We start from the raw sequence: 27,960 nt of genomic DNA, 5'->3' as shown, positions 1-27,960 counted from the left end.
AAGAGCAGTATCTTTATTTGAATAGGTAATTTTAAAGACTTCTTCAAGTATAAACACTGTATTATAGGTCTAAGATGCTTTCTGTTACAACACAAGTGTGAGACAACTGTTAAATAACTTCAGGGGAAAAAAAACCAGACCAAACAAAGAAATCCCAGCTCGCTGCCAATTTCAAGACAGGAAACAGATACTAGTAGGAGCAAGTCTGCAGAAAGTATTGAGAATCCATGACTTGGAAATGAAAATTTATCTCAAGAAGAGCATCTGCAAATGTGCATGCTGAAGTGACTATAGTTTTTGAAACTGAGCCCAGCTTTCTCAGTATGTCAGTGGTATTAGGATGCACTCTTGGAATCTGCCATTCCTGGAATTTTAACTAGTGCTGTAACTGTCCTGGGTCTATTGTCCACCACAGACATAATTTACAATAACGAAGCAGGATTATCACCATGAGAGCTTGTCTTTGTTTGAAGCCACACTGAATAGCACTTTTGCAAACTGCGTCTTCATTAAGGAATTACAGTTATGATTAAATGAAATGATGCCTCAGTTATTGTCTTTGACTGCTGCTACTTTTTTCAGTGCTATCATCTAGTCACATTTTTATCATTATATTGGATGGAAGGCTGCTTGGTTAATTGATTGTTTAGCAGTCTGTCGTATCCTGTTGTCTGTCGTGTCCAGTTGTTAATGATGATACACAATTAAGAGATTTAAAGGCTATAGAAGCAAAAGGTGGTCTTTGCAATGATCGTTTCTGACCACAGGAATAATGCAGGGCAGTGAACTTCCCTAAACTAATTCCTACTTGAAAAAGAAAATACATTTGGTGGGGGAGAAGATCTTTTCTTTAGCACGTTCTTCCAATGGCTGATTATACTTTATGTTGAACATGGAGACATATCTGGCATCTCAATTTGTTTAGCTTCATCTTCCAGCCACTGGATACTTTCTGTATCATACTGATGAAGTTACTCAGAGTGTATTATGCTCCATATACAGATAATATCAACCCCTATGCTCCTCTAGCAAATTAAATAGCTCCAACAATGTAAGTCTTTCTTTCAAGTGTATTTTCCAATCCTTTTCACCTTCCCAGTAGTAGCTGCATCTACCTGAAAGGTGTATGAACTTCTCTACTTTATTCATATTGCCCTATTTATCAAAGTAAGGATTGCATTAACACTTTAATAAAGTGTTCCTTTCCTTTAAGAAGGAGCTTATCAATAAACAGAGAAAACAGGAGATATTCTTTGTGTTCACAGTTATTGCAACTGCACACCCTGGTCTTCAGCAGCAGAAAGCTCAGATGCACTAAAAGGCAAGGCCCTTAGAGACTATCTGTGTTGGGCCACACTGAGTTGATGAACAGGCAGGCAAGGCTCTAAATGCTTGGAGAACTTAAATATATTTAGTGAGGATGTCATTTATGGTGACATTCGCTGCTCAATTCTGTCAAGTTTCCACCATTTGTGTGCAAACTGCAACATTTACAAATTGCCCATATCTGGAGAGATTTTCAGAGTGATGGCTCAGAGTAATGTCTCTCTTCTTGCTAAATATTTAAATCCCTGTTTGAAAGCACCTCAGTAATGTATCAGCCACCAGAATTTTTCATGATGTCAGCCATGTTCCTGAAATGGATGAAATTCTTCTTAGTATGAAAGGCAGCATACAAAATTTCAGCCCGCACAGCTGACTTTTCACAAAGTTATATGCAACGGAAAACAGTCTTCTAATAGAGTGCCCATCAATTTTGATAGCAGGCACGACTACGAGCTGTGCTTTCGGTAATATGTATTTACATACAGATCACTTCATCCATCAGTGCCAATCACACAACTGTAGAATGAAACATGGCAACTATTTACAGTACAGAATAGTACTACTCAAACACTTAAGGCAGGAAATTAAGAGTATTTTATTCAAATGAAAATGCAGTCTAGAGTCAGACAAATTAAAATGCAATGACTCAATTCAGAAATTGCTCAGAATGCACTGTTGCCACCTCATCTGTTCTAAAAAACAGTGAAACCTTTTATCCATAAATGTTCAGCATTTTGATGGCACACCTCTCCAAAATGAAGAGCACTGGCCACATCAAGAGCCTCAAAGCCTTACAGTGAGACAATGAGATCACAGGCCAACAGCACTGCAAAGAGGGTACCGTATTCAAAAGCTAAAATCTCAGTTGTGATTTTTCCATAATACTAGAAATGTATGCATTCTGCTTCTATTTTAAATTCATCAAGAGACTGGCTTTAACTACCCAAAGACAACATAAACATTCCCTGTTAGCACCGTAACTAACACAAACACAAACATTCCCTGTTAGTACAGTAACTAACACAAAGTAATGAGAGAGTGGAGTGCATACAAGACAGCTCGCAGAACCTCGCCGCAGGTTGGAGGTTAGTCTCATTCCCAAGCATGTCTGTTTAGACTAATGAGTTTTAGTTGGTGACATATCGAATTTAGAAAAGAACAACAATTTAAGATCCAGCACTATTCCCAAATGCCCAGATCCTCTTCCACTCTCACTAGTCTCCTTCCTTCCTCATTCTAATAAAGGCTGATTCTGCCGTCTTAACTCGTATCAAGTCTTGCAACATCAGAAGTTGATTTCTGACAGAGAACGCTTCTGCTTGCTATAGGAAAGGCAATGGAAAATTAACCTTATCATTACTGATCAGCGTTAATTATGTTTAGACTTTCTATAAAGAATAATTTTCTAACTTGAAAATTAACAACTTTTTTTTTCTTTACAAACACCTGTATTGGCAATAATTTCCACCTTGCATTAACTGCCTTTTCCTATAAAGAAAAAAGAAATTGCTCTATTTTTGTTTAACACATTACTTTTTTTCATTCCAGTGAGGAAAGAAAATGAGTGATGGGGAAAAGTACAAAGAATGAGAGTAAAAGAGAAAGAATATTTTGTACCCAAATGCCTTCCTTTATCCTTCCTGAAAAGCAAAGTTGATCACAAATAAATAAGGTAATTTTCCGTGAATATTATCAAGAGGCCATAGTTCATCTGTCAGTTTAATTCCCAAGAAGATTGTACAGAATTGAAGAGTAAAGGGATTTCAACTGTAACTTTGCAGAACATTTTGTCATCAATTACATAAACATTTTAGAGTATGTAATAGTATTGCATCCAACAGCTAGAGAAATGAAGTGTTCCCCTGCCTCTCGGAGGGCTTTAAAATATTGTTCATGGATCTGCAGAAGTGACAGAGTCATGCTGCTGTTATCTGAAAACCACTAGTCCTGATGTTCTTGTCTAATACAGTTTCATATCCACTTCAGTCCACACGCCTGCTAGGAACATACGCAAGCTGGCAGTTAGCTACACTTTCTAAGCGAGCGCTAGATATATAGGATTTCTGCTCTACTCTCAATTGTTCATGGCTCATTGAAGAGATTTTCCAGCACCGTTATTGTACTAATTTAGAATCATGTCAAGGCTGACTAAGCTTTGAATGGAACCCTCATCCTCATGTCCAAAAAACCCTATGCTAAATGTTGCAACAGCAGCTGGCACTGACTGCAGGCACATAATTCATAGGGTTTCTTGGGTGACAAGTTACAGTTGTGAATAGAAATTTCAAAGTACAAGCTGATATTTAAGCACTTGGAAGTTCTTCAGATATGTTAATGTATGTCACTGACATCTTCAGGGATGAACATGTATTTCACTTTTTCAGTTTGCTGCTTGTTAAATCCTATCAGAGAAGTAAACAACAAAAAATCACCCATGTCATTATCATAAGCAAACAATAATATTCTTTAATCAAGTACCTGATATTTTAGTGGTGAACTGGTTTGTGATTGGAGGTCCAAAGCCTTTAGCTGTGCTGGCTCTGATGGTAAAAGAGTAGGTAGTGCCAGGATACAGTCCAAAAAAGAGATAGTGCGTTTCATTTCCTAGCTTTGAGACTCGTCCACTTTGATTGGATAAATCTATTTCTGGGTCAAAGGAACTGACTGCTTTGTAGGTGATCTGCAAAAGAATAAGAAAGTTATAAACTGCCTTGAGCAGATGGACAGAGATTGCATCTTTATCCAGTAAACCCTTCTGATGTATGCGCTGTCAGACATTTTCTGATAAGCTATCTTACTCTCTTATACTCTTCAAATCCCGAATCCCACGAAGGGACACAGAAACTCAGCCATTACTGGTATGAGTTATTACTTTTATAGATACAGAGACTTAAAGGCAGCTAGATTACAACCCTAAAGGATGGGTTCAGGCTTACATTAATTCCTTCAAGATGCTGGCTTTACCAGTGTCATTTTTTGAATTCATCTTACTGTTGGTTTTGATCAGCAACAATAACAGAATCAAAACAACCAGGTGAAAACAGATAAGTGAATAACAGAAGGTGTAGCCCGCAGTTCCAGCTGACTTCACTATAATTACACTTTGCTCTGAATAAGATTATCCGTGAAAGATGATAAAGGCAGCTTAAGGCAAATTTTTCACAAACTGGGTAAAGCTTGTATTTTAGTCTGAAGCTTAGCTATTGTAATTGCTAATTTGGAAATTTTCAGGTTATTATATTGTACCTAGGTCAGATTCTCATTTGGAGGAAAGGAGAGATAAAATGTTAAGTAATATATGCAGTGTATACTGTATCCTCAGTTCCTTCTTTGATTCAAATAGTATTTTTAGTTTTCATTAGAAATGTTAATATAAGTTCACAGTAAAACTTGATCCAGATTTCTTCTATTAATTACTAATTTCCATGCACTGTAATGAGAATTTAAAAATAAGAAATCCATTAAAAAATTTAAAAGTAAAAATGATTCATCCCTCCTTTTTACTTTTAAAATTTCATTTGTATGCGAATAATTCCAACACTCTTATTATATAAAGTGATAACTGACATTCTTTTTGCTATATTTATTCCATATCATTATAATTAAGAAGACACATAAAACAATACATAGAAACATCTAAGTGTCGACATAACACACCTTAAACACTTGCAATTTCCTAAAACCTCTGACTTAATGAAAATTGATTTTTATATGACCCATCTAATATAACACCAATAAAGTGCTGAAAATTAGTAATAATAACTTTGATACCATCTAGCTAAACCCCGACATTATTTCAGTAGATACAGGCAGATCCTCTACAACGCCTCATCCATAAATTGAACTGAAAGTGCCTTAAAAACCGCTCAACTAACCCTCCTACTTATAACAGAACACAGAAGAAGATTATGCTACCAAATATCTGTACTTTTATTATTTTATTTATTTTTATTATTTATTTTATTTTATTATTTTTAAGGTTCCATATTGACCAAAAGAATCTCCCTTTCTGACAGTTTTCATGTCTGCTTGTGGGAGAGTGGGTCATAACTTTTTTTGGAGATTTTAAAAGACAGGTTAGACAACTACATCACAGCAATGTTTTATATACAGCTGATCCTGTTTTGCTTCAGATATGTGAACTAAATGACCTCTTGCAGCTCCCTCTAACTCTGTTTTCTATTATTTCTATGATTCTTAACTGAATTTTCCAAAATCTCACTTAAGTTTTATTCAAAATAATACCAGGCTATCGGAGACTCTGCAGTCTATGTTAGGTCCTTATAAATTTTTTGCAGTGTTTAGTTATTAGATAGCTAAGTGGCTGGCGTTCTGCAATGAAATAAGTTCTTCCATGGATCGTGCAGAACACAGGAAAAAAAGGTGTTTTGCTTGGTTAAAATGAACTTGCACTGTTTCTGTATTTCACCCCTGCTTGTAAGACTCTTCCTACTTCTTTTTTTTCAGCTAATTTCTTATGTCTACCATTGCTAATGCCAGTTCAGCTTTGCAGTGATGAAAAAAAAAAGGGCATGAGGGTCATTTTCTCACTGGATGTTGAGTATTTTTATCAAATTTAGATGAAACCATGCCCAAAGGACTAATCCCTTTATTCCTACAGCCGTGGACCTATACTGGTGATAGAGGAACAAAATACTGTAATTTGTCATTATGTCATTTCTTAGTCTAAAGTTTTTTTTCTTTAAATATTGGTAAAATAATTGAATTTGCACTTAATTTCACAATAGTAATGAATACTTTAATACTTGATACTTCAATGCACAGTTTTTCTCACCACATATATTAAAAGATTGTCTCCTTCAGGCACTAAAACCAAAAGCCTGGCCCCAGAAAACAGACTAAGTTATGAGATTTTTAACAACATAGGAAGTTAGGTACTCAGAGTAAGAAATGCTAGACACAGAGGTGAGATTGAGCTGTCTCTCTGGGAGCAGGGATGCAGACTCAGGACTGCACATTAAGTTCATCTGTCTGCTGGGATCAAGACCCTGGGACCTCCTGCTGAAAGAAGGTGTCTGCTGCTGTAGTCTTAAGGCTGCCCCTGTAAAAAATGGCTACCAGCTGAAGAGCTTGCCCTGGAAAGAGCAACCATGCTCCTAGGTCTGACTCAGGCTTACATACTTGCAGTTTTGCCTCACCCAAGCTGTGTGTCTTCAACTAAAGTACTAGACTGGGGTTGTTTAGTTTGGAAAAGAAGAGACCGAGGGGAGACCTTATTGCTCTCTACAACTACCTGAAAGGAGGTTGTAGCGAAGTGGGGGTCGGTCTCTTCTCCCTAGTAACAAGTGATAGGACAAGAGAAAACGGCCTCCAGTTGCGCCAGGGGAGATTTAGATTAGATACTAGGAAAAATGTCTTCATGGAGAGAGTGGTTAGGCACTGGATCAGACTGCCCAGGGAAGTGGTGCAATCACAGTCCCTGGAAGTATTCAAAAAGCGTGTGGATGTGGTGCTTAGGGACATGGTTTAGAGGTGGACCAGGCAGTTAGGTTAAGGGCTGGACTCGATGATCTCAGAGGTCCTTTCCAACCTTAATGATTCTATGATTCTATGACTCTAAGTACCTTGCACTTGTACTTGCTTTCCTCCTGGCACTACAATTCTTTCACCCCTGGTTGTGTATAGGCCAGTGGCAGGTGACAGGCATATGGAAAGGGCATTCACCCCTTGCTGCAGCTCTGCGCCCGAGTCACTCCCCAGCAGGCAGGTTATAATGAATTGGGGAGTCCCTCAGGCTGAAATGTCCCCTACTCAGGCCTCGCCCTTACTAGGTTAGTGCTCATCCGCTAGGCCTTTCTCTGAAAGGTGAATGCCTTGAGCACCATAGTTTTCATGAACATACCAAATATGGCATATGTTTGTATAAGAGCAGCTTTAGTGGCTAGGCTTTTTAGATCAGAATTGTTGATGTACACACAGCCAAGGCTTAGATGCCTCTTTGTCTAAGCTTTGGCTTACAACAAGGTGTAGGCAGGAGACAGACAACTCACTTCTCAAGCTTGGGTGATTTGGAGCTGTGCTGGATGCACTACCTTGGCAGCATAACGATCAGCCAGAGAGGTGCCTACTGAGACACCATGGATAGTCTAAATCAACCTATAAAACAGGTACAGGTAATTTCATCTAACTTGTCTGGATCTTATCCTGTGAGCTACTTCAGTTACCTAAAATACACCAGAAGTATACGCATAAAACATCCCTGTGATTCACTGTGTATATTTGTTGGCCTCCAGGTAGTTTACCAGTCATATTTATAAAAAGTTTATGATACATTTTAGGCTTATGAGCAAACATCAGGGCAGAAAAAGTACTGACAAACAAGCTTTCAGTGACTAGGTGTCTGTTCATACTCAGCCACCTGGCTGGACTGAGTTGGCATCTTTAAAACAAGGGATGGTTTCGTTGCATTAGTCTGTTGGTATCTTTTACTTAAAAATTAATTAAATCAAGTTTCTGATTTAACTGATTGCCTTGCTCCCTCCGTCTCTGCTCTGAGGTGTATTAGATAAACAGTATAAGGGTATATCAGTATTTTCCTTTCTTTTCAATAGTCTCTTCACTGTTGGAATGCTAGATGCTTTTGATGTTCAGAGACTTACACAGTCCTGACTACCTTAGAAAGTCTGGCCAAGCTATTCTTTTCCATCTCTGGATATATCTGCACAACTCCCATTACATCTGATGGAGGTATGCATGTATATACACTTAAGAATGTATACAGTGCATATACTCCTCAGCAATGTAAATAGACATTCATGCATGTCTGTAAGTAGAAAGATGATTCACCACTGTGTGTTTCTATGTACATAAAGCCTAACATCAATAAAAACATTAACATATTAACTAAAACATTCTGATCCCTGAAGACAGGCAACTGTTGAACTAGCTGGAAAGTAGTTAGCTTTATAAAAAATCAGTTCATACTTTTTCATAACATTTTATCCTCTTACAATAAAATAGTTTTCAAAACAGTATCAATAGGTTACCATTCAATTTAACTTTTCTTTTACACCGTATCTCATTTAGGTGGTTTTTTTTTTTTTAAACAAAGCATTTCAATACCAATTTTGTAGTAAGGTCAGGTAAGAAGCTTAACAGTGATTACTGTCTGACAGCTTAATCTGTGCAGTCTTTTGTCAATTTTTCTAAAAGGTATTCAGGCAGATGTTCCACATGAGGAAAAGCAGCGATTTTTAGACATCTAACAACATATAATTTTGTTGAATTTGCATTTAAAAAATGGTAGATTTTTTTTAATTATGCCTGCTTGTTTCTATTACAATAGGCTTCCTGTAATGAGTCTTATCTAAATGTGATGTTGACTGCCACCACTGTTATGTCTCCTACTTTTTTAAAAATTCACTAAGATCTGTCTTTCAATCTTTTACATATTTGATCCGCATTACTAGACAGAATGCTATATCACATAGTTCTAAAAATAGCAGTTTTCTTAAAGCTGATAACCCAGGGACATTTTGGGTCCTGCATAATTCACTCCTACATTATATACTTGATTTTATTATTTTGTAAGTGCTACTATCTTAAAAACGAAGATTCATTTTACATAAACTGGAAAAAATATTAATTTTCTTACTAAATATGCACTTTTGAAAATCAAAACTATACATAAAAATTAAAACATGGGAAAATGCTAGGTACCTCATACAAAGTAATCACACCATATGTTTGTGCTGGCTCTCTCCATTGAAGAAAAATCTTCTCTTCAAAGGTACTCCCTTGAATGGATTCAAGCGGCACAGCACTCGGGACTAAAGGATAAAAAAAAAAAAAAAGGAAAAAATGCTGTTTTGAGAAAAATTTCAGAAGAAGACACTCTGCTTAATATTTGTGCTGTTGAGGCATAAAAACCATCCCACTATTATTTCCCGAAGACTGAAGCAAAGGCCAGGGTAGCTCAGGAGGAGAATGATTTATTTAACAAGACAGTGCCATTAAGCAAACATATGTGTCACCTTCAATGTAAGACGGAATTAGTGAGCATCGCACTTTTCCTGTAAAACACTACTGATGAAAGAAAAGGACAAATCAGCTTTCTGTAAGGAATGAGGCGATATCTCAAATACAAATTCTTGTAAATAAAATCTGTGATACCTACTTATCAATAGTGTTACTGTCCCATAGTGAAAAACATACTAAACATTCATACATGAAAATGAGAAAGCATTGAAGTAACAAGGTTCAACAGACTGAACTCGAATGGTTAGCTTGGAAAGACGAGCCACATGTTACATAGAACAGTGACACTCACCGACATTAGGCCTGAAGACCTACAACAGGCCAAACATAAGGAAATTAGGAAGCAGCCAAACTGAAAATCTGACACTGTTAATTTCTTAAAGTCTCTAAATTTATGAGAATGACCTCTGAAGCATCAGGGATGTCAGAAGGTTCTGATAAAAGGTATGTCAACCGCTCTCAGCTATCGACTTCTGTTTCCTGTTTGTTCTGCAACAATCAGCTCATCCCCGAGCCAACTTCAATGCGGTTTTCAGAGAAGGAGATCTGTAAACAGCACATGGACATGTATCTGCAATTTTATTTTTGTGAATTAACTTCTCAGACGTCTTACTGAGATTTACCCGAATGGTTAAAAACCAGGAAGATCTGAAAGCAAGACATCTGGTGACTCCTTCCCGTTGCTAGGCGTGGTAGAGCACCATCCTCATTCTCCTCCTCCATGCTGTTGGTCTGGGAATTTACACGGTTTGAGACTTCATAAAAACCTCTCCATAGCTCTCCGCAGAGTCCCTTGCTCTACCAAGGGGAATCTCCAAGGACACAGGTGATCGTTTCTGAACTGGCTCACCAGTCCTTTATGGAACAGTAAGATTATGCCTTCAGGGCAACCTTAAGTTTGGGCACTAAACCTTGCTTCCAAGTAGGAACTGGTAAAACTAATTTGGAATCATGGGGTTAATGATTTATGTGTAAAGGGAGAGGAATTAAATGTAGTGTAAATAAGTTGGAGAGTATAGCAGAACACTGTGGTAGCCCTCTAAAATTATCTGAAGGCCATAAATGCTGAGCAGTTATGCCATAAGGGAGGTCAAACACTGGCAGAGGTTACCTAAAGACGTTGTGGGATATCCATCTTTGGAGATACTCAAAACTCAACATGATCTGGAGCAATCTGCTCTCACTCGATCTGCTCTGATCAAAAGGTTGGACTAAATGAGCTCTGGAGGTCCCTTGCAACCTACATGATTGTGTGATTCAAAAATTATGATGATTATTTGGGTCAGTATGTTCTGTTGTGTTACATCCAGTTTTATGTACCTTACTGAAAGTGTATGGTATACTAAAAAGTTATAATTTTTGTCCAAGGTATTCTCTCAACCACTGATGCTGGTTTTTAATAGGTCTTGGAATAATATAAAGTTCCAGAGGGCCAGGAATAAGAAAATATTACACCAAATTTTAGAGAAAATACATAAATGGGCTAGATAACAATAAGGTCTTTAGCTTTGTCATCCTACAATTGAACTGAATTAAAATTAGAGGATGACAGCAAAAGTAATTCTAATTAAACAATTTTTTGTTAGCTATGCTTTGTCAAATCTGTTGCATTAGCAACTATACATTCCTAAATTGTTTAATTTATTCCCTCATATGTTTTGATTAGAAATTCGTACTACACAAAACCAATACAGCATATATTAAATTATTTAATAGGTTTAAATGACAGACTTCAAGTATTTATTACAAGGGGAACTCATCGTTGCTGAAGTTTTTTCTAGAAATCTTTCCAACATGTTTGCAGTAAATCTATCATTGATCTGGAAGAAAATACAAAGCTATTCCTGTTCAGATTGCAGACAATAAAAAGGGAAGGAGGACAGATCTGTTATATAAAGCAATGCCAGTCATTTGATGAGGTTTCTTTGAACAGTATGCATTTTAAAATGGTTAAAAGCAAGGTCACAAAAACTAAAGTACACTTGTAGAGGGCCCTCAGGGGTTATACCTCAGCAGAGAGTGTTCTGGAGAGGTGAAACCGATTCCTGGTGCCTGACCAATTCAACAAGAAAGTCCCATTTTGGTATTGTAGCTAACAGAGCTCCAGTAAACTCTCAGTGTGTATAAGCACAATAATATCACAGAGGACTTAGGAGGATGGTATAACCTTTTCATGCAATATTACTAGAGCATTACAGAGACACAATAGCCACTTCTGCTGTCCATGCTTCAAAAAAGACACTCAGAAATTATTCCTCAAAATTAAAAAATGAGGTCTGAAAACCCCACGTTAGCCGAAAATTACTAAAAGGAAGGGAATATCTATATATTTGAATGTCAACATATGGAATATATTGTCTGAATAAGCAACTAACAGAATCCAGTGGTTGGAAAGCCAAAGCTAGAGAAATTGAAGCTGCAAATCAAGAACAAATATTTAATGTTGAGCATATCACTCAATAGAAAAGCTTACATGAGGATACTGTGGACAATCACCTGAAACTTCTTCAAACTGACACTGGAACTTTTAAGAGGCAGAACATAATTCAAGCACAGGTTATGAGTTTAATGAAGAAATGATTAAATGATGTGTGATGTTATAGGTTATGTAAAAGATCATTATAACACTTTTAATGGACTCTTTACTGCCTTAAAATTGCTGAAGTTGGTGGAAAATCTGTTAGAGATTTTAGTGAAAGTGGAACATGCACTTATATGGAAAAGCGTATTGACTATCAGTTAGTATGCACGTACAATGTATACGTATATGTAGATACAAAAACTCACCATCTTCATCAGTTTGTACTACAAGTTCTTGGCTTTCTTTTCGTCCTTCGGGATTCATTAGTACTAATTTGATGCTGACATTTGTGTATGGTGACAGATTAGTAATTGTGTGCTGGGGATGTGAACTTTCTGTATCCCAGCTTACTTCTTCTCTCACTTGCTCTTGCCCTCCAGCCTGATAACGGTAATGGACTGTGAGGTTGTATCGATGGCAACGTGTGACATTATATCCAAATGGTTCCCAGCAAATAGTGATTTGTCGAGATTTGATCTCCACAACCTCAAGTTTTCGTGGCCCACGCATTGGATCTGCAAAATTACCAACATAATTCTGGTATGATTATTTATTCATATTATAATAGTAAGTAACATGAGTAATAAGTTATACAGTTCTATAAATATGACATATAAGCAGAAACAGGAATTCATTGCTTTATCTCTCATAGTGGAAATGACAATAAAAATATAGGTCTCTGAAAAATCAGGAAAAAAAAAGGGTGAAAATGAGAGAGAAGTGTCTTTCATGAAAAATGAAGGGCAAACAAAATACCAGAAAGTTATTATGCTTAAACTCAAACTGCACGATACAGTTTAAATTACGCTTACTTTTTTACCTGTCGCTTGCAAAAAATAAATATGACCAATTTTTTTTTTTTTTTAATTAATCTGTGTTAACACTTCTAGAGCAAAAAACTTTACAAAACAAGTACCTAAAAAGAAAAGGTAATTTTAGGGAAAACTTGCAAATACTTGGTGATTTTCTCCCAGGACTGTTTATACGAAGAAAAGGTGTTAGGTGTTTCTTCAGCTATTTCTTATTCATTTGTTTTTAAGTTAGACTGAATGCAATTACTCAATCTATATTTGGCCAGGACATTAAGTTAATATTCCAATTCCCTTAAAATAGACTATAGGGTTCTCTTCCCATAAACATTAGTTGTTAATAGCGTCTTTTTTTTTTTTACCACATCTAAAATAAACAGTACAAGTAGCTCAGTTTGTAGTAGTGGTTTACCAAAGAATCAAAAGGAATGACAGGAGGCACATCAGCCGACATCCTACTGCATCTGAGCTTTCTTAGAGATCTCCCATTTAATTACCAGCCATAAAACACATTTAACAAAATCACACCCAAGAACTTATGGCTATCTATATACAAGAACTAAAGATTGGGGCTGATGAGTTTAAATTTTCTTCAGTCCTACAGGTCCCAGCAATTGAGATAGAAAAGCGAACCCAAATTTCCACCATATTACAGCAAAACCACTGAGTTGACACACACTCCCCGTTTTCTAAACACTGTCATTAATACAGCTATTATACATATTTAGCAATAATCTGGGTTTTTTTCATATTGGAGCCCTCAACAAGATTAAAGACAATGTCTGGTTTTATCCACTGCTTCACTAGTTAAATGCTTAGAAGACTTTTAATGAGCTAGAAGCCTCTTATACGTAAACAAATTAATATGCATCTTCCTTCTTTTATGTTTATTAATCAACATGTCTTCACTAGGAATGTTCTGAACAATTTACACAGGATTTCATCTTTTTACTTTTTAATAAAATCCCTGCACGCTTGAAATATTTGTTCAAAGATGTTATTCATCTTCAGTCCTTGAAGAAAAGGTGTTAAGAAATTGCTTGTTCTCTCTAACATCTACAAAGCAGGGTATTTTTTTCCCTTTTAAATCCTCCACTTTTTTTTTTTTTTTAAATTAATTGCCACTACCCAACAGTGTTGATCATCAGTATAGAATATTTGCCAATTGGTGAACAAAATGGCAAGGCAAAACAAATTCAATAACAGATCTAATCCTGGTCTCCTTTCTAGTGACTAGACGGACGGGTAAAAATGTCCTCATCAAGGATAAATCAGTATAGAGTCACTTTGCTGCTTCCACACTCAGGTACCCCAGCTAAGAATCCTGGTGCTTGGGATATTTTCTATTGCTACAACAATTAAGATTAATGAGAAGCAAACCTCAAAGACTGGCAAGTCCTAAGAGTTTCATGTTTTCCTTAAGCATTTACTTCTGCATAATTCAGACATAAATTTCATTAAAAAGGAATTTTTCTTTTTTTTGGTTTCGTATCAGCTTCTAAGCATTTCTTCATTTAGGTGAGACTATGAATAGCAAAGGACATTTGATGGGTATTATGTAACTGTAATGCTATCAAGAATGGGCTAAATAGGACTAGAAAATCAACAAAGCTGAGGTGACCCTGACATACAACATTAAGCAGTTGAGCAAAGTTCCTAGCTGCAAGAATATGGAAAAGCCTGCTTAGTTCCGTGGTAGGCACATCAGAAAATTCACAGGGGAGCTGAGAAATCATTTTATTAGAGACATAAAATTAATTCATAGCATATTAAAACTGAAATCAAGTGGCTGTACAAAAAAACTGGATCAAAACCTATCCAAGATTTCTGCCCAGGAGGAAGATATTCTTATGTCACGTTACCTTAATAAAAAGTACAAGTTAGCCCTCTAGTTAAATCTTGAAGTCATTGCTATGAGAATGACAGGTACATTTTCACTTCTAACAAAACAGACAAGGGAAAAAAGAGATTAGATTGTAAAAGATGGAGACAACACAGCTTTTGTTGATATTCACAGGATAAAGCTCATCAGACAAGGCAAATACCCTGGTTGCTTTGGTTCCTGACTTGATTCTGTAATCTATAGTATCAGATAGCTACACACCTCATATCTGTTTTTCTTATCATTCACTCAGAAATATGCAACTGATAGGGCCCTAATGAGCCCTTTGTGGGGTAAGCGTATTGTGTCAACCCAGTTAATGTGTTAACCAGTCAATGATAGCACTTAGTGGAAAGAAAGGGAGAGGTAGGACATAAAAAAACGCGGGACACAGCAGGGAAAGACATTTAAGGAAAAATAAAGCAAGATCTTATATGATGCACCAGGTAGGATAACCATTGGTTTATGGGGGATGTCCATTGAGAAAGTGAGCTTGAATATTCCGAAAAGGTTTGTCCATGAAAGAGCCTCTGAAGATACAGGCCTGTTACTCCAAAGAATTTACCCACTTTGTGTCCTTAACCTCACTTTTAAATTCTCAGAATGGGCATGGTTAGCGGAATACACGATGCTTCATTATTTTTTCATCAAATAAAACTAATTCCTGAATTACCACTACTTTATTTGCTTTATTTTATTTTTCTTTCCAATATCACACTTCTTTCATTTATCAGACATGACTTCATTACAGACCTGAGGATATCAGTTCTCATCTGCTCTACATAGTTGAGTCCTCAGTCATAACAGATCTATATGCTTCAAGTACATGACAATTTTTGGTTAAATTCAGTTAATTCATACAGTAAGCAGGAAAGAGATGAAGGGAAACATGTCTACTTTTAACCAGAAAAAAAGGCTAAGGTAACAATGGAGTTTTTGGATTAAAAAAATACGTGACTCAAAACAGCCATGAAAAATAGCACTAATTGCAACAAAAGATAGAAAAAGAAGTTTCCATTTGATCACGTTAGCACTGAGCTTCTCCAGAGGTATCATTGTATACCCCAGAGGAAATATTTAATGTGATATGATTCTGAGAGCACATTACATCGTTTCCAATACAGTGGAAAGCATGTGCTCTTTATCATGAAGGAAGGACGGAGGATATTTGGGGAAAGAAAACTGTTAAGCAACACAAAAAGAACAACAGCTAATGACTATGGTTTAAAAAAAGCTGAATTAATTACCACAGCACGATGACTTCATTTTGTTGATTTTCTAGAGGATCTTTTTATCACTTTCCCATGGTAAGTTCCCAACTTTAAGTGAAAAAGTAAGCATTCTATAGAGATGCTGCTGTTGTGCTCGTGAGACTGGCACTAACTATTCAGGTAGTACTTGAAGGTTGCCATCCTAGCAATGGTCTGCTGTTGTTACCTTGCATCAGGTAAGATTAAGTGATAGCAACACAGAGAAGTGTCATTTCACAGGGCTCATCACAACTGAAATCACATTTTTTTTTAGAGTAGAAGATGAATAAGGAGATTAATATGCCATACTGATTATATGATATGCAACATGTACACCTCATAGCACAACTGCTATTTGCTGAACCTTTGTTTTTTCCTTACTTGGTGAAGGCCCACCTGCAGAGAGGTTATACGGCCAGACCTCTCCACTCACTCTGCACTTCTCCAGATGAACTGAGCCTCTGCTGTTCCTCAGTATTCCAGCTATTTTCTTATGCCTCACTGGTACAAATCATGACGCAAATGGGGAAAATAAGGCCTACCAGTTCATAAGAGAAGAGCCTTTCCTCCCAAAGGAGCACACTGCCTGTCATGCCTGAAGCTTAGCCAGGTAGTTCTTACTAATTCCCCTGCTGGCGCCTGCAGCATTTTTCATACTGCTCTCCTTCTGCCAGCTTCAGCAGGGTATCAAGCAGTGAAGGCTGACAGTTGCAGCTCCGACCTGAGGGACCAGCAAGCCCGGTTCTAGCCCCTGGCACTTTAGCATCCAATTTAATCGGTGATCTTGGCTCCTTCTCTGCTCCTCTCTCTTTTGCTGAGAATATGGAGCAGAGACTGACAGACAGGATCAATTTCCATTGCAGCTGCAATTCACAGCTCATTTCTCCGGAACTTCACACTTTACCTCTTACCACAAGTACAATGCTTTTTCAGAAACTCAATTTCAGAATCACAGAGACGTTTAGGTGTATTTTTAGCATCCTGTCATTGATCATCAAAACTTGGGTTTAGAATGAAAACTCAAGACGGGAAGTTTTGTCTTTTCACCACAGACTGCACAGACCTACTGAAATAAGAGATGAAGAAAGGAACGGCATGGTGATTTTCTGCCACTCCATGATACTCCAGTAGCTCCAGACATCTGGTATGTGTTAGGTACCATTGGAAAGATATCTGAACAATAGGAATGAAGCATTTACTTCTTGTCTAGGCAAACTGTTAGTGTGGTTTACCTCTGTAAACACAACTCTTGTGATTTAAATTCCAGATTGGACTCTACTGTCTTTCCACAGGAAGTACAGGATGAACAGAACAAGAAAATGTAAAAATTTAGGATGAAACCAGAATCATCTGAGATTTAAGATATTATCTGCTACAGCTCTTTTAAACACAAAATTAATCTAATGATAATTAAATGTACAGGCTTTTCACAGATTGCCTAAGCAGTCTTGTTCAAATTACTTAACATTTTTTCACATCAATTCCTTCTGAGTAAAGTGGGAGTCATAGTACTCTAGCATCAGTACCAGAGGGTGCTGCATATAATTTCATGAACACCTGCAAGGTACTTGCATACTACAGTGATGGAGACCATAAGCACATACAAACTTTAGACTGGATTCCACACACTCAATCAGGGCCACATCTGATTCAGCAGACAATTTAAGACAGGCGCTTTGTTTCGAACAAGGCTACTTGTGTTTTAAGTCAAACACATGCTTTAAGAGTTCACCAGCACTGGTAAAAGTGATCAGGCTGCCAGTGTACTTTACTGAATCAGATGTACCTTCCAGGGAAGAACAAAACAGAAAAGCTGAGGAGGAGAAATGGAAGTTCACTTTCCCCTGCAGAGAAATGACAACATTAAACACTTAAACATTTTTCAAGAACGGAGACTACAACTCTTACTTTATATATATTTATGCACACCATATTTCACCCATGTTTCTCCTTACTTGGTAAAACCCTACCTGCAGAGGTTATAAAGCCAGGCTTCTCTACTCACTCTACAGTTCTCCAGATAAACAGATGCTCTGCTGTTCCCTCAATAGTCTAGATATTATGTTATGCCTCAGGGGCACAGATCATGAGGTAATGAAATATCATTTCATCTATAGGGGTGAAATATCATTTCATCTATTGGGGAACAGACTATATGCCTCGTGAGCCAGCTGCTATCAAAGTAACAATGTTTGTTTTGTTTTTAGAAAACAAATCTCAAGATTTGTACATCCATAGTCAACACCAAACAAGAAAGTAAGTAAAATGTTTTACTTGTTTGGCTTGTCCTTATTTGATTTTCATAGAATCATAGAATCATTAAGGTTGAAAAGGACCTCTGAGATCATCAAGACCAGCCCTTAACCTAACTGCCTGGTCCACCTCTAAACCATGTCCCTAAGCACCACATCCACACGCTTTTTGAACACTTCCAGGGACTGTGATTGCACCACTTCCCTGGGCAGTCTGATCCAGTGCCTAACCACTCTCTCCGTGAAGACATTTTTCCTAATATCTAATCTAAACCTCCCCTGGCACAACTTGAGGCCGTTTTCTCTTGTCCTATCACTTGTTACTAAGGAGAAGAGGCCGACCCCCACCTCACTACAACCTCCTTTCAGGCAGTTGTAGAGAGCAATAAGGTCTCCCCTCAGCCTCCTCTTCTCCAGGCTAAACAACCCCAGCTCCCTCAGCTGCTCCTCATAAGACTTGTGCTCCAGACCCCTCACCAGCTTTATTGCCCTTCGTTGGACACGCTCCAGCACCTCAATGTCCTTCTTGGAGTGAGGGGCCCAAAACTGAACACAGTACTCGAGGTGCGGCCTCACCAGTGCCAAGTACAGGGGCACCATCACCTCCCTGGTCCTGCTGGCCACACTATTCCTGATACAAGCCAGGATGCCATTGGCCTTCTTGGCCACCTGGGCACACTGCTGGCTCATATTCAGCCAGCTGTCAACCAGCACCTCCAGGTCCTTTTCCACCAGGCAGCTCTCCAGCCACTCCTCCCCAAGCCTGTAGGATTGCATGGGGTTGTTGTGACCCAAGTGCAGGACCCGGCACTCAGCCTTGTTGAATCTCATGCAGTTGGCCTTGGCCCACTGATCCACCCTGTCCAGGTCCCTCTGTAGGGCCTTCCTACTCTCCAGTAGATCAACACTCCCACCCGACCTGGTGTTGTCTTCAAACTTACTGAGGGTGCCCTTGATCCCCTCACCCAGATCATCGATAAAGATATTGAACAGAACTGGCCCCAGTTCTGAGCCCTGGGGAACACCACTCGTGACCGGCTGCCAACTGGATTTGACCCCATTCACCACCATTTTATTTGATACTCAATCTATACAAGACTGCAAACAATTTGAGGTTGTTTGCAAACTTGGTCAGATAGTTTTATGAAAGATCACATTCAACTGTGCTGGAGTAATTTTTATACTGTAATTATTCTTCGTCTGAGTTCTTCAACAACAGACTGAAATTTAAAAAGAGCTTTTCTTTGCTCAAAATACCACATGATTTATCAAATCTGGTAATAGATCAGGGTTTTTCAAATTACCAAAAACTGCAGAGTGCAGTGAGGAAAGAAACAGTGGGCAAGATTTTGGGTGATGTCATTTCACAGCTTTTTAACAAATTTTTATTTAGGTCAATAAAAACACATTGATTTTACATAGCCGCATCTCAAATCCAAAGGAGCAGTCAAATTTATTAATACAAAGAACTGCTTTGTAGTTAGGACTAGAGGAAGAAAGCGGGCACTTTACCTTCATGATTTTTCATACTGTCCATTATTTGGGTTACAAAAGAAAAGAATCAAATAAAGAGGAGGCAAACAAAGAAACAAAGGGACAAATGACTCATAAAATGAGCAAAATCAAAATCCTAATATTATGTTGCTGATGTCATTGTCCTGCTAAGTCCAATCATTTTAAAGTGAAACCAAAGACTAAGCTACACAAAGCTGTGGAATATCCAGAAACAACGCTTGGAGTAAAGAGGGGCACATTATAGGTTGGTCTTCTTACTTATCTAAGACCACAGTGTGTTGTGGCAGCAAGCAAAAATGTTAAAAGCAGCAAAGAACAATCTTAAATTTGTAAAAAAAACTTGAAACATTGGTTTCATCTGGGATATCTCTACATCTGGGATAGCCCTACATGGAGCAGTCATAGAAATTGATAGCAATAGTTACTAAGATTATTTAGGTAAAAGTAAATGACCGCAGAAGATACCCAGCATCTCCTGGAAAGATTTTAAGTTACGGTATTTAAAAGTCTTACCAATCTTTCACTGTTACTTGTTAACAGCATTTCCAAAAGAACATGTCCCTCCTGCAAAAATAGATGCCTCCCACAGAAAAGCAGCACTTCTATCAGTCTTCTAAACGTACTCCCTGACACTTTAAAAAATGTTGGGATGCAAGCCCTGCAGAGCTTCAGCAGTAATGAGAGAAAGAACTATGAGACAGCAAAACTGAAATGATAGTCACCTGCAATCCAAAAGAGGAAGGAATATTCAGTTATATGTATGTAAAAAATATGCCGAAAACTAGACTCTGTTTTTCTTTGAGCAAATTCTCAAAAAAATGTAGGGTTTTTTAATTATATTCTTTTAAAAAAAAAATTCTTCTTTTTAATCATATTCTTTTAATTATATTCATTTTTCTTCCACAGTCAAAACGCCAGTGAAGGAAGATGAACACAAGGGTGTATGTACCCTAAAGTTATCAGGAGGCTAACTTTGAGCAGGAGCCTGTGGGGATCCCTTCTGCACCCTTCCAAGTTATTGCAGACTTAAGAGCACTGAGAGGCAGGAATAAACTTCCTGCATAGGTTTCTCCCAGCACCTTTACTAACATGATCAGCATCCACAGTGTCACAATGGAGAGAAGGTGTCAACAGGACAAGACTTAAGTATAAAAAAACACATCTGAGGGAAACCCCACCACAGAGAGTTTTCTGTCCCTGGACTAAACCACTTCCCAGCATCTGAGAACTGGAAGATTCTCACTTATAGCATCTGCTCATACTCAGCCTCTTTTTCCTGCCAGAGATGCCAGCAGTCTACTGGGCAAAAGAGAAAACCTAGCATCTCCCCAACTATCCTGCTGTCAGTAAGATTATAGCTAACACCATTCTTCTTCAGATGCAAGATCATGCTTCCACTGATTTTGTTTTATCAGGTACTGCAGAAGTATTGTGTAGTTAAACCTTATGTATCTGTATGAGGTATGGCAATAGCATTTCTCCAAGTTTATATACAAAGAAACTGAAGCTCAAAAGAAATTAATTATCTGCTGAAGGTTACAAAGCATCAGCAAAAGCTGTGGAATCCTAATTCTCAGTCTCATTTCTAACCCATTAGAACAAAGCACTCAACAGGTTTTTCCATACTCTGTGGCCAGAACTGGTTAGTTCCAAAATGTGGGAGCTCAGAAAACAATAAAATACATACTCACAGCTTACAGCAGTAAAATGAGCAGGCCAAGTTCTTAAAATGAGCCAGCTTGAATCCTCACTCCTCCTCAAATTCAAATATGCAATATAGTAGAGGTCTACTTTTTCCAGGAAGGATCAGAAGTACCAATACCAGCTTATCACTAGGAGAATTCTTTCTGTGATATTTCTAGCTGAAACACAAGCTAAAAATATAGGAGTTCTTGGGAGAGAACCACGATATTTAGCCAATTATGGAAGATTCATTGAAAGCACATTCTAATAAGCATCCATGGCATCAGCTCACCACTTACAAAAAGTAAGTGTAGCACTTACAAAAAATAAGTGTAGCTGTTGCTTGAAACCAGATGAGGTGTTGGATTTAAGCTTTTAGTAATGTATTATTACAAGCACTGGATACAGAAGCATGAATGAGTGATATAATCCTGCATGAGACGGTTGCCTTAACTTTTTCATCTCTTATTCTCCAATTCATGGCTACATGTATCCCATGAAGCCTATGTCTTCAGGCTGACATTCACAGATGCAAAGTATATTGGTCTAATCATCAATAACACCCTTTTAAAGTTAGTAGTATTTTAAGTGTTAGTTTCTATACAATGTTTTCTTTCATGAGAGAGCTGATATGAACTTTTCACTTCATAGTAAAATTTAAATCTGAACCAATGCAAACTGAATCTAATATTTCTTTATGTTGTCATTTTATAGGTATACTCTGAATGGTGAGTCATTTAAATTCTAATACATTTAAATAAGGAATTAAAGAAAAACATCGTTCGATACATTTTTGTCAAATTACCTACATTACATGATTACTCCTCCACAATCAAAATCAGATTTTAAGTATGAATGATACAAACAAGATTACATTCTGAATCTGCAACAGAGATTTTAGTTGCTTGTTTAAAATGACATACCTAGCTATTCAGTAATCACTTTATAATAACCCCTTTCATTTCTAAATCTACTTAGCCATCAGCCACTAGTGAGGAAAACGCTGGCAGTGGTTTTTACAACTACACATTAGTTTTACATTTCATGACAAGCTAATTCTAGAGAGTTCGAAAGACAGACAAGCATGTGTTCTTAAGGTTTTCTTTCTTTTGCATGAAGGAAGCACACATCTAACTGAGAAATGAAAAATAAAGAGTGCAGACATATACTTTTCACTTCACACATATGGCAGTGACAATTTATCCCAACTTCACCCCAGGAACCTCCGCGAATATGTAAATCAACAAGAAATAAAAGGTTGTGACAAATACCTCTCAGAATAATTACGACGGTAAGATGGCAAATAAAGTGCCTACTTCTGGTAGATGCTACCTTTGGTAGATCTACCTTTGGTAGATACTTGGATCAGGACGATCTTTGAGGAAAATTAAAGTCAAATGACCTATGTTGCATATATTGTCCCTCTTGACTGAATCAATCACAGGCATTTAACCCTTTTTCTGAGTCGATCACGTGGCTGGTTTACGGTGTCATTATTGTCCCTTTCTGTCACATGTCCATTGTATATTAAGAAAGTGGGTGTCATTATCTCCTGATCTGACAGAAACGCATTTAACCAGACATGTACTGCCACACCTGTGGCACCCTTCAGAAGCTGACACAGGTAGCAGACTTCTAGACCAATTTATACAGCGTGCAGCCCAGATGCTGCTCATGTTTGAGAAGCCACAGGCAAAACAAAGGAAGATGAAGGTCTGAGGAATTGCTCTTGTGGCCACCTGACATAGCTCCTTCACACAGTTACCACGCAACACTTTTGTCTTCCCTGAACTTGAAACCATCTGGTAATGCAGGGTCAACACAGAAACTTTCAGATATACTAAGAGATGGTGCAGGTGGCTGGCTCATAATTAAGTATATTCATGAGAACAACAGACATAATTTGACCATGCACCATGAACAGGGGAAATGTCATTAATGTAACATACACTCTTCTACTCAGTGGTCAAAAAATGAGAAACAAGGAGAACAGTATAAACATTTACAAGTTCTGGTGTGAGGGAAAAATCTTTTTTCTAGCCCATTTTCCCAGAAATGGCTGGAATACATCTACTGCAGTATGGCAAACTGTTCTCTTTATACACTAATACAGTACCTGTATTTTTGTACAGTAAGTGCCCCAATCACCTTCTAATTGTGACTAATATTAACAGCAAAGCATGCACTGTTGGCTCTGTTGTGTGACACATTAGCATGTCTGAACTCATTACGTTTTATGGTACAGCTGCTTGAGTTGCCCCTGAAGTCAACTGGAGAAAAGATAAACCATTGTGTAAATTAGTGAAGGTTTCAGCTGCTCAATACCTGCCATGAAAGTAGAAGACCAGAGACTGTTTATTATGTTGCGTAAAAGGATAAATGGGCAATGCTGTTTCATAGATCAGTCAGAATAAGATGTAGCAGCGTGTTCTGGTTATCACTGTGGCCTATTGCTACTGACAAATCACATTAATTCAGAGCTGTTACGTACAGTGGTGTTAGCTAAATTGGGGATTGAGAACAGGCCTTTATTGAACCTAGATGACAGGACAACACGGTCATATAAATCTACGTAAAAGAGAAAATGCCACCAATCAATGTTACTTGTCTAAAAAGAATATTTACCATTCTTTCTAATCTGACATGTGCAATCAGCCTTAACCAAATGATGTAGAGTGAGATCGGTTTTGACAAATAACTCTCAAATGCATAAACCTGATAAATGAATCAGATTCTCTCTAACAACTGGTAAAAGAAACTTTGAACTTACATACATGTCAAAAGGGAACAGAATAATCTGTCTTCCTACTACAGTATTACGTGCTAACTACCATTAACATGTATGTACAATATTAAATGAGAGGCAAGTGCCGTAAAGTTGAGGTCATCTGTTTAGTTTATGACAAGACCCCTTTCCCAAAAGAACCTCCTACATAATTCCCAGTCAGTCTGGATACAGACTTTAACTTTCCTCCGGTCAGGCCCATCCTCAGGACTGTGCCAGGAATTTCGCACAAGCCTGAGGAGTTACTAGCTACTCAGTAAATGAAGGTGCTTTTTCACCCAGCAATCTAAACTACCATCTTTGTCTTTGTATACTGTCAGTAACTAATAAATTTGGCCTCAATATCAGTTGCAACATTGAACTTCGATTCCTTTGTCAAGCTAGCACAAACGAGAACAGTACTTTACTCAGGCTTTCTTAAAAGAAGCAAAATACAAACTTCTCCTGTGCTACCTGGGTAACTCATCAAGTTTTGGATGTTTTAATTTAGAATGATGTAAGAACTTACATAAATGATATAGGTAAAATAATTTTTGTTTTCATGTGTATTGGGCCACCTTGTATGAAAGGAATTTCTGGCTGATTCTCTTTCCCCTTCAATAACTATACATAATGTCTTTATACATTAAAGTACTTGAAAAGTACCTACATTAAGAGTATACACTGTTGACTTTGTTGGTTGAATATATTCAGCATTTTTTTTCCTGACGTATCACAATATCTAGAAAATTTCTTGAAGAACTCCCCGAGATTGCTCCCTCTCTGGCAGATTTCTTTGAATTTTTCTGTGACAGCTGAAGAAGTTATTTGCCACCAGTATTCTCTGCTATACCATTCCCTGTAAAAAGCAAACATAAGAAAATATGCTTGCTGATGAAGGGAATTTATACTGTTATACCATACTACGAAATACAGAGGAAACCAGCCCATCCTTGCTTCTGACACATTTGTAACAAGGAAAGAAACTTCTAGCGGAGGAGGAAGGAGAAGAGCTGGGAAAAAGGGGTGTAGTGGATGGTAAACTGTTTCAAAGTTAATCCTCTTTTTCCTCATAAGATTTAACAGAGTCCTAAGATTTCCACAAAAATGCATATACCTGGGACTTTGACGTCTGCCTCAGATCCAGAAATACATGGTATTACTGACAAAAAGAGTAGACAAAAGGAATACAAGCACAGAATAAAGAAGAAAATATTAAAATAAACATGCTTTTGTGGAACATGTATCACATGTTAGTTAAGCCTGGGTTGTTTATTTCCTTTAAGCCATGCTTTATTTCCACACATGGTCTTGAGCCTGTGTTGTTTATTTCCTTTCTCTAGTCATAAAGATTAATCATTTATCAGGACTACATTTCCCTATGTTGCCTCCAGCATCCCCTGCTTTAATTGCTGCAGGTCACTTTGCATTTGGTTATGTTCTTTTGCTTCCTTCCCCTCTTCTAAATTTGGTCCTGTCAAATGGATTAAAGAACGTGTGCATTTATGCCAGAACCATAACTGACATGGAAGAACACAAAGCAGCCATCAAATATTCAGGAAAGTGGAGGTTAAGGGAGGTTGCTAAAGTACCTGCAATCCTGAGCAAAGAAGAGAGGCCAGGACTAGACTACAGTTTCACTGGTCAAAGACAGGCAGTTGCTCTATGGTTGAGACATAAACCAGCTCCGCAGGTCACTCAGGAGCCCGGGATCACAGTTTTACCACACAGCTCAAGGAAAACACAGAAGAGGTGACTGGTAAAAGTCCACCAGAAATAGCTGGTGTGACAAATTACAGAACTGCATATGACAGCAATTACATAAATCTGAAAACTGTCTAATTCTATCACCAGTGACCCAGGATTCAAAGTCCATTAAGCATTGTTTTTTCCAATTGAACTGAACTAATGGAAAATAATTGCTACTCTGAAAAAGGTCATACACAAAGTAATAAAAAAGCAAGTGCTATACAGTCACTATTTATACGTTACTCTAATTTGAATTTATAAATTGCTGACATCTGTAATAAATCATGCAGTTTTCTTCCAAGCACAGAAGTTTCTCATTGCAGGCTTTCCCCTGTCTCTATCACAATTATGAAAGTAAAAAAAATCAGGATAATAATTTACATGGAGTTTGTGGAGTGCTCAGGTTTTCATCTCTAAGGGTGCATTTCATTAATAAAACTGGGAAAAGAGTAAAAAAAGGCAAAAAAGTGCCAAAACCCAAAGGTATAAAAAGAAACAAGAGCCTACAACAGCTCAAAATGAATAGCTCCCAGAGCTGTCCTTATTTAAAAATGAAAATAAAGTTTTTAAATAGTTTAATTTTCAAAAATAGGAAATATTCAGAAAGATATAAACCACGCACTTATATTTTAAGTACAAAATTTGCATTTGCATGATAGGAAATGTAAGCTCTTATTTGTAACTCAGAATTGAACCAAACGAGAATTCGACAGTAGAAAAGCTGCTGCTTTTGCAGAATGGTTTAGGGGTCACCTGTTATAAACCTGAATTATGATGACGCTTATTTTTTTGTCAGTAATCTACATGCACATAAAAATGGTTTGCTGGCTTTGGTATACATATGCACACAAAATCTAGAAATATTCATATAATGCAAACCCAAGTGAAGCTAGAAGTTTCTCGACAACCAAGCTGCTGCTATATGCTTATGCAAGTCTGCTGGTAGCACAATCGCATCTTAAACTAAGTTAAATTTGTAAGAACAAATAATTTCATCGACTTGTAAATGGATTGTGATATTCACAACTTCATTTCTAATAGTTAACCTGAAAAAAACAGAACATAGCCATTAATAAGATGTTATAAACATTAATTGCTCTTTTTGTACTAGACGGTGCAAACACTCCTGTCAGGTCTTCCTGGCTGGATCTCAAAGGTCAACCGTAGAGACAAATGGGAAAAAAACCTGACAGAAAGACAATATGACAGACTTGAAGTCAACAAAAGCTCCTTAGCTGACTTGCCCCATCCAACCCCTCAGCTGAAGTCTGTGTGGATCGGTATTATTCACCCAGGTGATAGGGCTTAGTGGAAAGATCCCTGTACTGGGGAATTTGAAACCTCGGCTCAATTTCTGGCTTAGGCACTTGTCACTGGAAGATCGTAAAAATCCCGCTCAACACCTCAGATTTGAATAACTAAATCCTCTGTTTGTAAAGCACTTTGATATTTATGGCTCAGAGGTGTTACATCGGAAGAAGATATTATTTTTTCAGTATGCTCTGAAAGTTGAAAGGAAAGCAACATGAAAGTCAGGGCGTCTCTAGCTATTCCGCTGCTGAGGACACTCACCAATTCATGCAAATGCGTTGAAGCTAAATGTACGCGGTAGTCTGCTTCACCTAATACATGAACAGAAACGCCAGCAAACTGATGTCCGGGAAGGCAAGAGCTTAATTCAGGACAAACAGGTGAGTTAGGATGGTGCACTGGGTGCAGCGGCCCAGGGGCTGGCAGCGGGGGGCTGCAGGGGCGGCCCCGTGCCAGGCACAGCCAGTTCCAGCTGGTGCCAACCCACCCAGCACAGGGCACCGCTGAGCCCCTCAGCCAAGGTGGCGGTGCCTCTGGGAAAGCGTATTTAAGAAAGGGCAAAACGCTGCCTGGCAGTGAGAGGAGGGCAGGGAAAAAAAGTGTGAGAAACAGCCCTGCAGACACCCAGGTGTGAGACGAAGGAGGGGGAGGAGGTGCTACAGGTGCTGGAGCAGAGACTCTCCATCAGCTGCGGAGAGGACCATGATGGAGCAGGTATCCACCCTGCAGCCCGTGGGGGATCCCACGCTGGAGCAGGTGGATATACCCTGAAGGAAGCTGTAGCCTGTGGAGGACTCCATGCTGGAGCAGGGGGAAAGTGTGAGAAGGAAGGAGTGGCAG

General features: G+C 38.1%; 1 protein-coding gene across 3 annotated transcripts in view; it reads right to left on the bottom strand.

Annotated features, from left to right (window-relative positions):
* PTPRM (protein tyrosine phosphatase receptor type M) overlaps positions 1-27,960 on the bottom strand; it is a 490,843-nt gene that overhangs the window by 217,497 nt on the left and 245,386 nt on the right. For all 3 annotated transcript variants that reach the window (XM_082320958.1, XM_082320956.1, XM_082320957.1), the window contains exons 8-10: positions 12,112-12,420; positions 9,007-9,116; positions 3,805-4,006 (exon numbers count right to left, since the gene is read on the bottom strand). In XM_082320958.1, the coding sequence (XP_082177084.1) occupies positions 3,805-4,006; positions 9,007-9,116; positions 12,112-12,420 (621 nt within the window). The remainder of the gene's footprint in view (positions 1-3,804; positions 4,007-9,006; positions 9,117-12,111; positions 12,421-27,960) is intronic.

The sequence above is a fragment of the Platalea leucorodia genome (genome assembly GCF_965183815.1).
Source record: "Platalea leucorodia genome assembly, chromosome: 1".
Classification (NCBI taxonomy): Eukaryota; Metazoa; Chordata; class Aves; order Pelecaniformes; family Threskiornithidae; genus Platalea; species Platalea leucorodia.
Note: the sequence above shows the minus strand (reverse complement) of the source record. Positions and strands in the feature narration are given on the sequence as shown.